A 16,855-nucleotide genomic window follows, 5' to 3' on the forward strand; every position below is an offset into this window, starting at 1 on the left:
TATGCGTAGCCCTCTGATGAACTGATCCTCAGCTGACACAAGGAGGGTTGACATCGGTTGCATCAGTTTAAGCTTTGACAAAGCCTCTCGAGGAGGAGAGAGGGTTCCCCCAGTAGGGCAAAGGTTAACTTTCACACCACCTTTAGGACTAATCCCCATTTCTCTACACCCTTCCTTTCAGTTTCATACCTACCTAGGACAGAGCTGAAGAATAAGCATGCTCTAGTAAATAACAGGTGGTGTCCGATGCATTTTCCTTTTTGGGCATTCAAGTTGGGGTTGTGCATGGCTATGGTTGTAACTCAGACCTATAGACCCGTTTGAAAGCTCAGTCTGCTGACAGAGCACAAGAGCCTTTTGATCTAAAGCAGTGTTTCCCAACCTTTTTTGTCTCGTGTACCCCCTAAGCCTTTTCATTGTGCCATGAGTACCCCCTAACTCGTAATTTACATCCCTTTTTCTATTGCAGTGTGACTATGTTCCATGCATTTGTTAAAATTGCATGTTTCCAAGTACCCCCTGCAATGTGTTCGCGTACCCCTAGTGGTACACGTACCCCTGGTTGGGAACCACTGATCTAATGGGACAGGCCTGCTAAACCACTGACTGGACTGGACTGGACAGCATGAAACACATTACAAAAGACAGCCCTGCACTGTACATAACTACATGAACCCAACGGTCACCTGTTCAAACCATACATCAGTCCAGAATAAACCATAGCGGGCCCGTTCTGCTAAGTAGAGCATGATTCAAACGTCGCGGAGAAGGGTCAAGTTATACATATCCTGGACCAGGCATAGTCCATGCTTGCCAGGGACTTGCTGTGGCGACCGTGACTGTTGATCTGAGCAGTGTCATTGTATTATTATTGCTACCATAGCCCTTCCTCTCTCGCCTCTGAACCCAGACAAGAAGTTTCCACACATCCCTTTCAATGACTGTGTGACCGTGCATCACAGCACTATTAAAGGTCTGAGTCATCGCAGAGGATGGGGGGGTGGGCTCTGCACATTCCAGCCAAATGAAGGCCTCAGTCCAAGCGTGCGCGCGCGCGCGCGCACACACACACACACACACACACACACACACACACACACACACACACACACACACACACACACACACACACACACACACACACACACACACACACCGCCAATAAACAGCATTTCAATCTTCCATAATCATGGAGGACGTTCCTGGACGCCAGCCAAACCCACAGCTACAATTGAGCACTAGGAGATTATTTGTTATGCTGACTTTAGGCATTAAATGGTTAACATAAGGAAACTGCAGAAGTCCATTATGTTCCCAGTGGCTTGCAAGGAAGTAAGGTTTGAGTCTGTATGATACAGCCCCTGGATGACACTGTAGAAACACGGCAACAACATTTCATTAGGCCTATGCCCTGTCCTGTCAGCTGACCACAGACCCTCTCTCATTCAGACAACAGTTCAAAAGTCAGAGCAGCTATTTAAGACCACTTGGTGTTCTTCTTCAGAGGTGGATTAAGGCTTTAAATAAAACCCTGTGGGTCTCGGTGGGTCTGCAGCACAGGGGGCAGCAAGTTACTACAGCGAGGCCTTTTACTTTTCAAATACAAACATCTCCTGGGGAGACATTTCAATAGGTATAAACCTGCGTAGAGTACAAGCAATGGGGCAGAAGAGGTCTAAGCAGGCAGTCCTCAAACAATGTTGTTGAATGTTGCCATACTCATGACTATTACCCACTCACTGAATATCAACTCAAGGCAGTTTATAATTCATCGAGCAGGATTTTACGCACAACTAGAACACACGTAACGTAGCTGTGCTTTTGGGATCTTTGATATCTCCCAGAAGCGCAGAAACCAGGGTAATAGTCAAAACAATTGCTACCAGATGCAAGACAGTTAACCCAAGATATTTGGGAGATTCGGCATTGTGTCCAGTCCAAGCTTCGCAAAATAACAACCACATTTTTTCCTGCTGAAGCTAACATGCTGGGTTGATTCAACCCCACTATTTCGACGATGGATTCGTCTTAAACGTTCCAACTTACCTTTGACTTGACTTTCATATTCCGTGATTATTTCTTTGTCTTTCTTGAACTTTGGAGTATTGGACATTTTGGAATCTTCGGAGAGTGCCTGTGGGCAGCCAGTTAAGAACTTCAAAACTTGCCAACAATTCTTCCCACTGTCCTCCTAGAACAAGGGTTGTTGCATCCCACCCATAAAGTGGCTATATGAAGGAGAACAAGAAATGTGTGATAGTGCCAGTATTTCTGAAATAATATCAAAAATCCGGATGAGTGATCAAGTCCATTGTTTTAAAGTCACAATAAATAAGGTGAAATGCACAGAACCACCAGAAATCTGTTATCAATGAAATCACGGAGAGAAAAAAACTACTGCCGCTTGCAGCCAGCAGCGCCAGAGACTCTCCAATTGGCACAAAGGCACTGTGCACTCGCCAATCCCCCAACTGGTCCACTTTGAAGTCAGCAGAGTTCTTCGTGAAATGAAAATCGACACATAGGCGAAACATTCATTGTGTGGTATGCCGAACCAACGTTGCTCTAAACGACTTCGGCGAGGCTACCATTTCCTCTCGTGCTTACAACCGCTGCCCCGTCCCGCACTTCCCGTCTCTACCCGTTGTTGCTCAGTCGGTCTGCAGCGCAGCTGTCGGATTGTCCCTGGAAATGGGAGGGAGGGTTTGGGAAGGCGCTCGGCGGAAACATGGAATGGATTGACAACTTCTCTCGCCAGTCGTGCTGAATAGGTTGTTGAATGGAACTCCCAAGAGTGTCTCCTGGAAATACTTTCCCTTGTGCTGTAGCCTGTGCGCTACTTTTAGAGACGTTCAAATATGATGTTCAAGTTTAATTTATCCAAAAGGTGAATCCAAGGTCTACACTTTAATAGTTTGTAATCCCTGACCATAAAACAAAACAAGTGGTTGCTTGTCAGCAATTTTTGCACATGCAATACATTGCATAACTTGTTGATACATCTAATTCCAAATGATTCAGTAAACACACTATTATTGATTGTCCTATCTCATACCCTTTATTTCCATGCAATGTCAGTTCTTCCATGTTAAATTATATCCTGAATGAGTAAAGCGCATATTCTCAAAATCAGTGTGAGCTATTTCAGTAGCCTACAGTACATTTGATTAGAGCTTATAAAAGAGACGGCGCGCTTTACTGCAGCCTGTAATATATTTACAGTAGAAGACCCTGATTGAGCTAAGGCTAGATAGATTGTTACTTCTGACTGAACCTTATATCATACAGATGTTCTTTGAACAGATGCGAAAAAAGGGCTCTGGGTATTTTGCTGAAGAGAAGTGTCTTACAGCCTTAATAAAACAGTGCATTGGCGACTTCTAGAGGCCGATTTTAAAAGTCCACAATTTTAGCATGTTTGTCATGGCCTACTACTCAGGCTATTCCAGGCTGGCTGCATGAACACCCATTTTCCAGAAAGAGTTGTATGTCATTGCTGATATTTCTGGCCATTTTTCACATTGTAACATTCACTCAAGAGTTACAAAAATAAAAGCAGAAGGAGCATGATTTCTTATTTAAAAAAGAAACAAACAATAATTTAATTTCAATTGTGTTAACCACAGCCATTTCAGCAGACACCCAGCATACAATGGATTTGCAATACAACTTGGCAAGAGAAACAAATAAAAAACTAAACAAAACAAAAACCCAGAAATTTAATTTCTTGGCAATTATTTTAAATATGTGTACCTTTGTGCATTCAGCTGCCTACCCATTATCTTAAAATCTGCAAGATGATACCATATCCCAATTAGTTAACAAATACAAACAGAAATAGCCTATATAACTTAAGGGAACTTTGTTGTTATAAAAAGAACTGTGCGAGGCTGTGGGAAATGTAACACATGGAGGGAAAAAACAGCTATTATTTTCACTGGATTTACAAGCCAACACTGTCAGAATATTACCTACATTATTTACACACTCAACTTAAGGTAAAAAGTAACACTTTAATTACATATAATGCTAAGAATACTGGAAAGTGCTTTCTCTGGGTTATTTGTGTTGTTAGGTGTCCTAACACATAGTGGTTAAAGGAGCAGAAATGTCCAAATGTATCATCAGCTATTGGTGTATAACCCAGACTGGCTATCATGACTGCTAGAAAACCTTTGTGTTGCATCACAGGTAGTATGGGTAGGAGCAAGCTAGGCATAATGCATACAGAAACAGGTAAAGAACTTGCGAGCAGCGTTGGACTACAGTTTGGAAAAGAAAACCGTGACTCAATGGCTTAAGTACAAGGTTCAGAACAGCTCCATCCCATGCTGTGTCCATATACTACCTGGGGATATTTAGTATCTGCTTGCTTCTTGTCTTGGTGAGGATAGTCTTTTAAGCTGCTTGTGTGCGTTTGTAGTGGAATCCAAGAGACGTTTCAAATCAGTTACTTGTCAGCAGGTCATGTCAGTTTTCTGGGTATGGAGTGTTACACTAAGTTATTTCCCGTCATATGTAAAAGAATGTACCTAGACTATTATTAATGATAAACAGTAGTAGTGTTTGCCATGCAACAGAAGGAACGGTATCTGTTTGACAGATGTCCCATCTCAGTCCTCCTCCTCCTCTTAAGACGATGTTAGTTAGCTGCTCACCTGGCTTTGAAAAAGGATCTCTCTCTCTCTCTCTCTCTCTCTCTCTCTCTCTCTCTCTCTCTCTCTCTCTCTCTCTCTCTCTCTCTCTCTCTCTCCTCAGCTGCCTTTGAAGAAGGCCTCCTCCAGCACCTCGGTGAAGCGCTCCTTCATCTGTTGCCTGAAGCCGGTGTACCACTCCAGCAGGCCGCGGCGGCGCTCCTCCCTCTGGGCCTGGCTCATGGTCCTCTCCCTCTGCAGGATGGCCGGCAGCTCCTTCCAGTCCTTCAGGAAGATGAAGGGGGCGCCGGCCTCCTTCAGGAGGCGCAGGGGGGAGCTGCGGCCCTCCGTGCAGCGGCCCTTGGTCTGCACGTCCTCCACCACGGGCACAGAGCCGTACGCGCACGCCTCGTAGATGCGGTAGCACTCTGCGTTGACGCCCACGGGGCACAGGGTGAGCTCGCTCTGGGCCAGCGCCGACTGATACTGGCGAAGGGACTCCGCCGTCTCCTGGGGCAACCATCTGAACCATGGCCGCAGTGTGGAAGAAAGACACACACACACAGCTTAAGTTAGATATTTCAAATAAGAGTTTTTTCTCGATTGTTTACATACAAGTTCTGGAATCATGTTTGAAACTCTACTGTACACACAACCCCAAAAACTCACACACAACGGGCAAAACCACTCGCTTCTCCTGCTAACTGAACGCCTTGTTACGAACCAATGTACCCTCTGATTAAAAAAAGGCTATTTTGTGGTCAAATGAGACATACAGCCATAATTTGAATAGGCCTTTGTTAGAACTAGTGTATTGGTAAGATACTATAATCATCATGACCCAACTCAAAAGTTACTTGAGAAATCAATGTAGCTTCTTGTCTGTACATCCACATTACACGTAATGTGTGTCCGTATAGAGTGGTGAATACCAATTGTAAAAGTGTATGAAAGGAGTTTGCCCATGTGATGAAGAGCACATACTGTAGCATGGCAATTGATTTTAGTATTTTGAATGACAGTGGGATCCTTGAGAAAACCAGGGACTGTGCTCGTTGTTCAGTGGATTTATTTCAGGGGTTTAGTGAATGGGTGAGATATTTTCACAATTGTATGTAAATGTAAATGCAATGTAAACATAAATTAATTAAGACTTTAAGCTAGCATTCCTGGATGACATACTTCTCTCGGGCATGGGTGATGCACTCCTTCTCCAGACTCTCCTGTTTTAGGATGTTCATGAGGACCTCTCGAGAGGAGTTCTTGTAGACCGTGCCCAGGAAGTTGCAGAGGTACGGCCTAGCGTTGCTCACCAGCTGCACACTTGCCGGAATGACGGGGAAGTGTCTGTACCTAAGGGCACAAAGGAGCTGTGTTATTAACCCATTGACGCCTAAGGCACCTGCAAAAAAGGGTGCTGAATGCCAGAGCCATTTTTAAGAAAAGCTGCCCTCAGCCTATAAAAACGTAAATATCTCAGCTTCTGAAACACATACAAATATGCACTCAGTTGCATTTAGCAGCTATGACCTTCATCCTTCATTAGAATGTGTTCATTCATCTCACACAAACAGAGATTTTTAATAAAGTTGTCTCAAATCTCATGAGCCTGAATGTTGCGCAATGCAGCTCCAGGCACCAAGGCCAATGTTGCGCAACGCAACATCAGGCATCAATGGGTTAATCATAGACCATCACACAATATACGTTACATATTGCAAAGGTCTGGCCAGTTTTGGGGAAAAAAAAAATCTACATCCATTATAGTCGTTAGCACTTAATGATACTAATGAAGTAAATCCCATAACACAAATCAACCCAGCAGCATAGCTGAATAAGCCAATGACACTCATTGCATACAAAAGCATAAGAGGCAGATATTTGCTATTATATTTGCCAAATTTTGCTACAAAAAGTGTGATCCTTAGTCAAAGATCAAAGGGAAAAAAACAACATTCTCCTAAACTAGTCAAGAGAAAGCCCAGAGTAACCCATTTAAGACTGAGGCACCTTCAAAAAAACGCCTGCTAAATGCCAAAGCTCTTTTGGAAAAAAGAACCCTAAGCCTATAAAAACCTAAATATGTCAGCCTCCGAAGCACATAAAACATGAAATAAATTGCATTTAAAAGCAAAGACCCTTGCATCCCTACATCTTGCATTAGAATGTGTTCATTCAGCTCTAACATACCCATGATAAAAAAAAATCAAATCTCATGAGACTGTATGCTGCGTCCATGCTACATATACAGAGCAGCATCCAGCATCAATGGGTTGAGACACTAAAAAACCAAGAGCTCTTACGTGGCCACCCCCAGAGGCCACTGGAAGACGTCCTTGTCGTTGACCCAGGGGCTGTCGTAGACCAGGAAGAGTGTGTCCACAAAGCCTCCGTGGCGCCTGAGGTAGGGGCTGATCCAGTCGTTGGTGCACTGCTCGCTGCCCAGCAGCACCACGGCCACGTGGCTCAGGGTGCGAGCCTGGAGGAGCGCCTGGGCGTGCTGCAACCACTGTGTGGAGTAGGAAATCTTCTGCTGCTCACGGCCGTTCAATACTAGCACCACGCTGTCCGTGTCCACAGGGATGTGGCCCTGCACCACTGCGGGGCCAGTGTAAAAACTGCAATAGAGAGAGAGAGGGGGGGAGCAGAGCCGGTTTTACCAATAGGTAGACAGAGCAATTGCCAAGGGCAGTGGTTCCCATCCAGGGTGTCAGCAAAGTTTACAATAAGAAATATGGGTCCCTTAAGAAAAAGGTTGGGAAACACTAGCCTAGGACCTCACCAAACTGCACTCTGTAGGGAACCTCCAGACAGTGAGCCCCACCATAAATTACAGCAAAAAAATATTTAAAAGAGTTTCATGCCTACATATCACTTAGGCCCCAACAATGGGTAGAACTGCTGCCGACAGGGAGGAATATAGAATGAAAATTCCTCGACAGATTCAGGCCATTAAAATTAGACAAGATAGGACAGGTAAAAACAACACATTTAAGCACTAGTAAAGGAAATTGTATTGACATACAGATACTTTCATCAAGAGCAGTGAAACTTCACTCAGCTTGGGGTTATAGAAGGAACAACTCACAATTGCATTTGAGGGTGCTACCCTAACGCTGTGTGTGGATGCGCATAAATGCTTTCTACTTAATATTATGAACTCAGTCACTTAGGCAAACCAAACCAATATGCTCTCTCACAATTGGGCATTTTGTGGAATATAACTGGATAAAACAAACACATCATTTAGCAACTGATCTTGGCAAAGCAACCAGGAATGAAAAGCAAACCTAAAGTTGATCTTGCCAGACTGGATCTCCCCCTCCCTCCACTGGCCCGTTTTATCCGTGGGATTCAGAGGACCCTCCAATATGTGCTCCCACAAGTAGAGACCTGTGAAGAACAGACATGCTAGCCTAAATGACAGAAGTGGAGAGAACTGAAGTCCAGAATAAAATGCCAATATTCTCCGAACACCACAACAGAAAACACATGTTTTGATTTGGAATATGGTGCATTATTTATGTGTGGGCCATACCATGGTGTATTGTGTGTGTGTGTGTGTGTGTGTGTGTGTGTGTGTGTGTGTGTGTGTGTGTGTGTGTGTGTGTGTGTGTGTGTGTGTGTGTGTGTGTGTGTGTGAGTGAGTGAGTGAGTGAGTGAGTGAGTGAGTGAGTGAGTGAGTGAGTGAGTGAGTGAGTGAGTGAGTGAGTGAGTGAGAGAGAGAGAGATTACCTATGGCTGCTTTGCCCCATATCTGCACTTTGTATCTTTTAGGTCTGCTCTTGGCAATCAAGTCTAACTGTTCTTTGAAGACATCCCTGCGTTTCTGGTCGACGTTGGTTTCTTTTGCCAGTTCATCCTCCTCCCAAGGGTTCCATTCCTTCTCCACAGATTGAGCCAGCATGTGCTTGTTGCTGTCTACTTTAGCATCACCTGCTGTGGATCAAATCAAATGACCGAATTTCACAAGGGATCAGAAAGCAAATACACACTTGTTAAAGCGCTATCTTCCAAACGATGAATCACGAGGTGAGGCATCAAGAACAGAATCAACACCCAGTAGGCTAGGCATAAGCAGATCAGCACTGGACACACTGGGGGGAAATATGAAGGATTAACCTCCGATTGGATGTGTTTTACATGTAAACATGCATGTGCTAGCAAATCAACATTAGCTGCAGAATGTTGCACCTACCAACAAGAACAGACCCCTTCTTCACCACTCTGTGGACCCGAGACATAACCCTCTTATTGAAGAATACATTATATGCCGCATATAATGAAAAAGCAACATATGCAGCCACCACAACCAACACGATTTTTCGGCGAAGAACTCTCATTCTCATTTCATGTAACCATCCTGCATAGTTACTGCTGAATGTGAAGAATTCACTGTTTACAGTTTTGTGAGAAAACCTACTGACATAGGACCCGTTAGGACCAGATACGTCACACAGGGTTAGGACTCGCCCCTAAAGTTGCCTGTAAGAAATGTATCAAATATTGTCATGCTATGGCAAACGATGACCCTAACTCAGTGAAAACGTGCTCATATTGACATAAATGGAAATTTATATGTTAAAAAAGTATGTATTTGCGTGGATTCAAATCCCAAACCGATAACCTTCCACGCTGGCAATTACTGGTTGTCTAATGTTTGGCGGCTGTTGCTTGAGACAGAACTGAACGGGTTCTCTTCTCTTTACGAAGGTCGGACTCGGTGTGACCGAACCGGCGAATTATTTTGCTTGGACAAAATGATGTCCTTGGCGTGTCGTTCCGGGGCTTTGACCCCCTATCTGCAGGCAACGAACGTAACTGTTAACGGGACATTAAAAGCTTTGACATCGGGGACATTCAACGCAAGTGAAAATGTGAAGAAAGCTCTTGAAGCCAGAACGCGACACTGCGTCAGCGGTATGGATCAGCTAACTTTACGTCACTAAAAAGGCCAGAGTCAATGGCTCTGACTAAGGCTAGCTGGCAAATAAGCTAACAGTTAATTAATGATACCGTTATGCACTATGAGCTGTTCAAAGTTACCAAAATATGTTTGATGTTTATGTATTTGTTACGGGAAATGTATTTGAGATTGGGTGGATGTTTGAGTGCTAAAACAAACTGAAAACGATGATGCATTGCACTGTCCGGTGCTTACTCCTAAGTTACATTGTATCTAACAGATACCCTTGTAGTAAGCAGATAAGTACGTAAGTATTATGCCTTCTTGCGATTTGCTTTCTTGCTGTTAATTAACGAACGATGTCATTTAACGAACAATGTCAACAGTAGCACTGGTAGCAGTATTTCCATCAGAATAGCCTACCTGTTAGTCAAGATAACAATGTCAACAGTAGCACTGGTAGCAGTATTTCCATCAGAATAGCCTACCTGTTAGTCAAGATGGCTGGGAGGTCACCCGGGGACACAAAAATGTATCATCATGACTGGAAAGGCCATCTTGTGTGGTTTCACATAAAATATTATCTGAAATCCTTCTAATATGTAAAGATTGTTTAAGAAATTACATTCACAATACAAAATCTTTCCAGAGGACCTAGTAAAGGTGGTAGGTGTTTGTTGTCAAGGTGGTTGCCTATTACATGCTGGGGAAAACCCTAGCTGTGCCTCCTTAGGTAACTATATAGTAACATATAGTAACTAGTTGTTTTCTATATGTTTAGTCCAGAGCTGTGTGTGCGCAGATTCGTTTATAGTCAAACAAACGTGTAGACTGAAGCTGACATTGGCTGCTGAAATTGTATAATTTCCTTTTTAACAGCAATATCATTGGTCGAGGTAAAACCATATTCTGTTAAACATGGCCTCCACAGCTGATCGACCTCGCATGACTTCTGATCGTTGTTGACCTCATATGACCTCTCACCATGAGAATTATCATATTTCATCAGTAGTATCAATATTAATCAACATTACCAGCTCTTGTAGATATGTGCAAGGAAAAACTTATTAGTTTGCTTAGCAGGCTAATTTCTTGTTTGTATGGTTATGGTAAACAAATGTGTATATTTCTCTCACAGCTCCTGCCGGAGTCCGGTTCGCCCACACAGACATCAAGATCCCTGACTTCTCGGACTACCGGCGGCCCGAGGTGATGGACCCCAACAAGTCGTCACAGGAGAGCAGCGAGGCGCGGCGGTCCTTCTCCTATGTGCTGACGGGCGCCACCACGGTGGTGGGCATCTACACGGCCAAGACGGTGGTCTCGCAGTTCGTGTCCTCCATGAGTGCCTCGGCCGACGTCCTGGCCCTGTCCAAGATCGAGATCAAGCTGGGCGACATCCCCGAGGGCAAGAACATGACCTTCAAATGGCGCGGCAAACCCTTGTTTGTCCGGCACCGCACCGAGAAGGAGATTGCAGCCGAGGCCGCCGTAGACTTAGGCGAGCTGCGTGATCCCCAGCATGACAAGGACCGCGTCCAGAACCCCCAGTGGGTCATCGTCCTGGGAGTCTGCACCCACCTGGGCTGCGTGCCCATCGCCAACGCCGGGGACTATGGTGGCTACTACTGTCCCTGCCATGGCTCCCACTACGACGCCTCTGGCCGCATCCGCAAGGGACCCGCACCCCTCAACCTGGAGGTGCCCTACTACGAGTTCCCCGATGATGACACGGTAGTGGTGGGATAGATTAAACCTACAGAGTACAGACTGATCATTCCTTCTGTGTTTGTATTTGTGTTCCCTCTTAAATGTCTGGTCCCTAAATACAAAGTATAATAAATTCTTTTAAAACAATCAGTGGTCCGTTTACAATTCGATTCAGCAGTTATTATAAGCATTCTGTCTGTAACCACAGGCTTCCATTGACGAGGTTGGATTTACACTACAACCTGCAATGTGTTGTTTGCTTTGGGGTAACCGTCCAGATCTACAGTGCAGTATTAAAGTACTTAAAGTAGAATTTCTGCCAATTTCACCATGCAGTTTTTTCTGCACTATGAGCTGAACAAATTCTTAAGAAAATGTTAACAATCATGCCCCATTAGAACAGCCTGAGTCTCAGAGAGCTGGTCAAAAAATGCTGCATCGTTGTGTATTGGTCAGTAGGTCAAGGGTAGCATGAGCAATACAACTGCATGTTGACATTGGCAGGAATTCTCCTTTAATACAAAACATTGTTCTCAAGGTCCACTTACCAGGTAACTGATTAGATGCCTTTGTAAGAAGACACATTATTTGACATCAAGCCAAATAAGATTCTGAGCTGTGATATGGTCTTTGAAAAACTCAAGTGAATGCATTTCCTCATTGTAAGTTGAGCCAACTTTATTTGTATAGCTTATTTATATACATAGAGGCAGTTCAATATTTCACAAAAGTAAAAGTGTACAGACACAGCAGAGAAAACAGCTATAAAAGTAGAGAATGTGGTAAATCAATAGAAGAGAGTTGCTGAGAACAGCTTTGTATCAAGTCTGGATTTACCACTGCCAGCAGTAGAAAATGTTTACATCTTCTAGGAACATTTTCTAGGAAAGAGCAGCCAGTGAAGAGTGTTGATTTCTGATAATATAATGTGTCCAAATGTTCCTCTGCAGACATTGTTCTGATTTATTGCGCACACAAATTCAGCCCTGTAACTAATTTATTTATTTTGTTAACAACTCTGCAAACCAAACTCAGTGAAGTATTATTTTCATAATTCGGTTTCAGGTCCTCCACTTAATAGAGATTAAATTCCATAGTAATCTAAGATTGGGATGTTAACCGGTAACCGGTTAACCGATAATCGACCGGATCAACTTTAACCGGTTAAAATTTTCTGTCACCGGTTAACTGGTTGTAATAATAATAATAATTAATTATAATTTCCTCCCAAAAAGCCCCCCAAAAAATGATAATTTTGAGGTTTTAGTACGATAATTCAGCATTTTCCATCTGGCAACAGTGGCTGGACATGGCAGGTCCTGTCTGCGCAGCGAAAAAAAAGGCTTGTGAAAAATAATAATAAAAAAAAACCCCAGTGCTGTGCATATCAGGCACGCGAACGTTGTATTATTTAAGATTACCGGTTAACCACCGGTTAATGAGTCTCAGTAACCGGTTAAGAGTTTTTTCAATTTTCGCCACCCCTAATCTAAGAATGGGATCATGAAGTCATAGGAACCTGTCCTGATAACACATGGTAAAAGAGAACAACAAACCACCCATGTCAAATGCATCCTATATCATTTTCATGGCAGAAAACAAAAACAAAAATGCATATGCTACAGGCACATGTGTAAACAAAGGCCTGGGATAACATCTAGTGTAACTGCCAGCAAATAGGTGTGCCTGCAGGAGATGTCTCCTCACTCCTCCACGTGATGGATTTCCACGCCATACTCTCGTTGGACAAATCCCTTCAAGGCATCCATCAACAGCTGTTTCAGAGATTTATTCTCCTTGAATTTTGTAATTAGTTGAGCCACATCACTCCCCTTGATATTGCAGAGGATGGCCTTCACATAGGAGTACAGCTTCTGCTGCTGCTCACTAGTCATATCCTTGATGACTTGAGGGAGAGGTTTGAAGTCCCCGCTGGTCATCCATCCCACCAACCCACCAACAACACCACCTGAGCGAGGTAGATAATAGAGGAGTCTGCAGTCATTCACTTTGTTGTACGTCTTGACTTGTCAAATGTGTACCTATTTGGTCATGTGCAAAATTTACTCTGTAGTAACATCTAGTTTCTCTAAAAGATTGTATAGTACTACAGTGTGACAAAATGAAGAGGCTCTACTCACCCACAAAAATACCATTGCGACCTCCCATCATCCCCCCTGCCATCATCAGCGCTCCCCCTACTGCAACAGCAGTCCCCGTTTCCATTATGGCTGTTCCTATCTGGATATCACCAGACAGTTCACGACACAGTGCCATAACCTCACCCACCCGCTCTGACACCTGGACCTGTTGGGAAAATAGGACTTCACTTAAATGCTCCCTGGTGGTTATAGAGAGTACTGCAAAGGGGAGAAAAATAAGGCAAAATCTGCTGATGTATGATTATGGTCAGATGTCCTGTCCACCACACGGCCATAATTAAACATCAGGATTATTATTTACATCTATGCAAAATTTAAAAGTCTTGAAATTCTAGTTAGAATATAAAATAGTGTTCTGGAGCATTGAGAAGTTGAGAGAATGATGACCTATATTGAAATAGACTAGATAGAGCCTAATAATGTCTTAGCACACCTAAATAGCAAACAGCAGGCGCACAGGAGCATGCGTGAAAATATTTTTGTTGTATAGTTGGGTGGCCAAATGTAGGGCTTATGATGTAGGTCAGGCGGGCGTTTGTCAGAATAGGTTGAGAACCACTCATAGAATAATAAAGTCATATTTGACAATATGCAACTCCACACACCCCCTCTCATGACGGAAGGAGAGGCTGTGGAGAGACATTCCCTGATCTTATACACCATCTCATACCCCCGTTTACTCTCGAGCATAGCAGGCCACAACCACACACTTTCCTTTCTTTTTTACTAGCCAATGTTTAACAGACCCCCAAATCAATTTTTCAGATCCTATTAGAGAATATTAACTAGGGTTCAAAGGGGTTGGGGTGCAAAGGGGTCAGCTGCCCTGGGCCCAGGCCTGTCCTAGGCCTGCAGAAAGCTGTCAGCGGCCCTGCCCATGGGTAACAAGCCCATTTATGGCCAAGTGCATTAGCATTACGCACAGAGTTGGTGGAGGTGCTGGTGTGTTAGGGTGGTTGGTGTGGGGTGCAACTCCGTGTAGGCCTACATTTGATGACAGTCACACGTCTAAACTTTGTTGTGGTTGACTCATTTATGTTTGTCACGTATGCTTCTGCAATTTTCAAAAACCCACTTGCCTACCATCACTTTCGTTTTTGTTTTTACATAACAAAGTGTTGAGAGAAAAAGGTCTTGGAACAATTTTCAACTCTAAATACAAACCTTTTGGCACTTTATAAAGAATTTTACTTCAAGAACACTGTATAAACCACTGGCAGGATATTTATTACCTCAGTAGCCCTATTCTCGCTCTCTCTCTCTCTCTCTGATTGAAAATATTTGGTTATAGTCACTATAAAACAAAACCAAAAGATCTGTCCAAAGGCATTTTCACTCGCTCACCTTCCCCTCTGGTCTTTCTGAGGTTGCATCCTGGGGCACCACATCAGAGGCCTGGCACACCAAGACCATTGTCAGCAGCAGGGAGACCAGTGAACAGTGGATAGAGTGTCGTGTAACCATGGCGGGGACTCAGTGGGAATAACCCTGAGAATGAAACGATATGGCTAATGTTATCACTTGGCACATAAAAAGGATGTGGTTTTCCTCATCACGCAAACTTTGGGCAGGGGTGAGCCCTCATACATCAGCTCATCTCGCTCACTCACTGTGCTTTTGCAGATAAACGCATTTTAGTAAAGGTTAAAAAAGACCATGTGCTAAGTTTTGATAGAGTGCAGGGAGAAACAAAGGATTTGATGAAAGACATTAACAAACAGAAAGTTAAGGAGAAGATAACTTGTCAACTGTGTTTCGAAAATAGACCTACTTACCGCACGGGATGCTGATGCTACACGTTGGGCACAATAGCGAGTTGTTCCGCTTGTCTGGAGGGACTGCATTGTCGACACATTCAGTTCATTCGATTGGCTGTTTAAAAAAACTGCACGCGCACTTGTATACAGAAGGCGCACCATCCACAGGTAGCCTAATCACAGATAGTAGGCCTACTTGTAACGGTGTTTTATAAGCCTAACTATAGTATATATTTATAGGCGTTACCCTAAGTTTCCCCTTGTGGGATCAATAAACATAAGTCTAAGTCTAAGTCTATTTGTGATCGCACTGACATTTGTGAATCGCTTACATTTGCTTTACAGCCGATAAATGTTTTTGTGAATATCGTACATTTTGCCAAGCACAAGTACAAATACAAAATGCCTGCTGTGTAAATTAATCCTAAGTGTTATAGCCTATGAAAGTGAAGTTAAGTAAAAGCCCACCTGGGAAACTCCAACTCTCATTGTCATGACACAGCTCTCCGCAGCACACAACTGAACACTGCACACAACGAAATTGCATTCATGCCTCACCGAGGCATATAGCCTCATGCATCATTCTCATGAAGGCAAAGTGCTCTCACATAAACAGGTTAGCCATGGCCTCCAGGTTACCTTATCCATGATTTACTTTTCATAAACTACTTATGTAGTAAATGTAGCCTTAAAATGTATTACATAAAAAAACTCTGTACATGTGGTTATCTTTATGGTACTTTAAATTCATATTCCATCCCCAGGGCAAAACTTCAAGAAACAACTCGTATGTAAAATTCCAAACAAGTTGGGACACTTTGTATTTTGTGAATAATAGCAAAATGCTGCCATTTTCAAATCATTCAGTCCATGTATAATAAGGTCAATAGCACAAGGTCAACATATCAACTGTTATAGCCGGGCTAAATAATTACTTGTAAAGCTCATTGTAGATGTACCCAGAACTGTGAAACTGTCCTCTGATTACAGAACGGAATATGTTTTATCCTTTTTTAAATCATGGAGTCATGCACCCTCCAAGTTACTCAGAAGATGAATATTTCACCTTGATTTAGTGGTCAGCCTAAAAGACAGCGTGATGTAAGGGGGTGCAGTAGGGCCTTGGTTATGGTGTTTTTCATGTGACACATTAAAATGGGTGCTAAGTGATATACAGATTTTAAACAGCATGCATAGCTACCAAGGCATATTATTTTGCCGCACAGCCATTAGATATTGCCCCATGATGATGGAAAATTGCATTTTCTATGTTCCAACATTGTCATTCCATCATAAGAGTAAAAAGGTGATAAAATGGCCAGCTTGCAGTCAGGATATGCCATATATTAAGCATAACAAAAAGGGAAAAAAAATCATGTATTGCACAGAAAAAATATTTACTGTAACCGTGACGTATACTCCTTTGTCTTGTCTTTTTAGTCTTATCCAACTTTAAAATGATTTTATTGGCCCAGTCCCAACTTTTATGGGATCTGTTGCAAGGGTGAAATTTTAAATGAGCACACATTTTCCTCAAAACAAAAATCTGCTGGCTTTAACAACTGATATGTTGTCTTGGCACAATGCTCTATCTTATTAACAGATTGAACGTTTTTAACATGGAAGCATTTTTAATTTTACTCACAAAATACCAAGTGTCCCAACTTTTTTGAAATCCGCTTGTAG

At 43.1% G+C, this 16,855-nt stretch overlaps 3 protein-coding genes across 4 annotated transcripts in view; 1 reads left to right on the forward strand and 2 right to left on the reverse strand.

The window, feature by feature from the left end:
• srgap1a (SLIT-ROBO Rho GTPase activating protein 1a) overlaps positions 1–2,692 on the reverse strand; it is a 149,046-nt gene extending 146,354 nt beyond the window's left edge. For both annotated transcript variants that reach the window (XM_063197219.1, XM_063197218.1), the window contains exon 1: positions 2,047–2,692. In XM_063197219.1, the coding sequence (XP_063053289.1) occupies positions 2,047–2,113 (67 nt within the window). In that variant the 5' untranslated portion in view covers positions 2,114–2,692. The remainder of the gene's footprint in view (positions 1–2,046) is intronic.
• An 878-nt stretch (positions 2,693–3,570) lies between these two features.
• On the reverse strand, positions 3,571–9,038 carry rxylt1 (ribitol xylosyltransferase 1). Its single transcript, XM_063196122.1, has 6 exons — positions 8,833–9,038; positions 8,370–8,573; positions 7,925–8,027; positions 6,938–7,252; positions 5,817–5,987; positions 3,571–5,157 (listed from the first exon to the last, which is right to left on the reverse strand). The coding sequence occupies exons 1-6, from the start codon at positions 8,981–8,983 to the stop codon at positions 4,755–4,757; spliced, it is 1,347 nt and encodes a 448-aa protein (XP_063052192.1). The 5' UTR covers positions 8,984–9,038; the 3' UTR covers positions 3,571–4,754.
• Positions 9,039–9,296: 258 nt separating this feature from the next.
• On the forward strand, positions 9,297–11,397 carry LOC134446831 (cytochrome b-c1 complex subunit Rieske, mitochondrial-like). The gene is made up of 2 exons (XM_063196123.1): positions 9,297–9,554; positions 10,679–11,397. The coding sequence occupies exons 1-2, from the start codon at positions 9,395–9,397 to the stop codon at positions 11,287–11,289; spliced, it is 771 nt and encodes a 256-aa protein (XP_063052193.1). The 5' UTR covers positions 9,297–9,394; the 3' UTR covers positions 11,290–11,397.
• The last annotated feature ends 5,458 nt before the right edge of the window (positions 11,398–16,855 follow it).

This window comes from Engraulis encrasicolus, chromosome 4 (assembly GCF_034702125.1).
Source record: "Engraulis encrasicolus isolate BLACKSEA-1 chromosome 4, IST_EnEncr_1.0, whole genome shotgun sequence".
Lineage (NCBI taxonomy): Eukaryota > Metazoa > Chordata > Actinopteri > Clupeiformes > Engraulidae > Engraulis > Engraulis encrasicolus.

What these genes read in the sequence shown, in the direction of transcription:
- rxylt1 (XM_063196122.1), bottom strand. Translation starts at nt 8,983, where the DNA reads ATGAGAATGAGAGTTCTTCGCCGAAAAATCGTGTTGGTTGTGGTGGCT. An exon ending in ATGGGGCAAAGCAGCCATAG is followed by an intron (nt 8,028 to 8,369) that starts GTAATCTCTCTC and finishes TGTTCTTCACAG; the next exon opens with GTCTCTACTTGTGGGAGCAC. An exon ending in ATCACCCATGCCCGAGAGAA is followed by an intron (nt 5,158 to 5,816) that starts GTATGTCATCCA and finishes GCCATGGTTCAG; the next exon opens with ATGGTTGCCCCAGGAGACGG.
- LOC134446831 (XM_063196123.1), top strand. Translation starts at nt 9,395, where the DNA reads ATGATGTCCTTGGCGTGTCGTTCCGGGGCTTTGACCCCCTATCTGCAG. An exon ending in AACGCGACACTGCGTCAGCG is followed by an intron (nt 9,555 to 10,678) that starts GTATGGATCAGC and finishes TTTCTCTCACAG; the next exon opens with CTCCTGCCGGAGTCCGGTTC.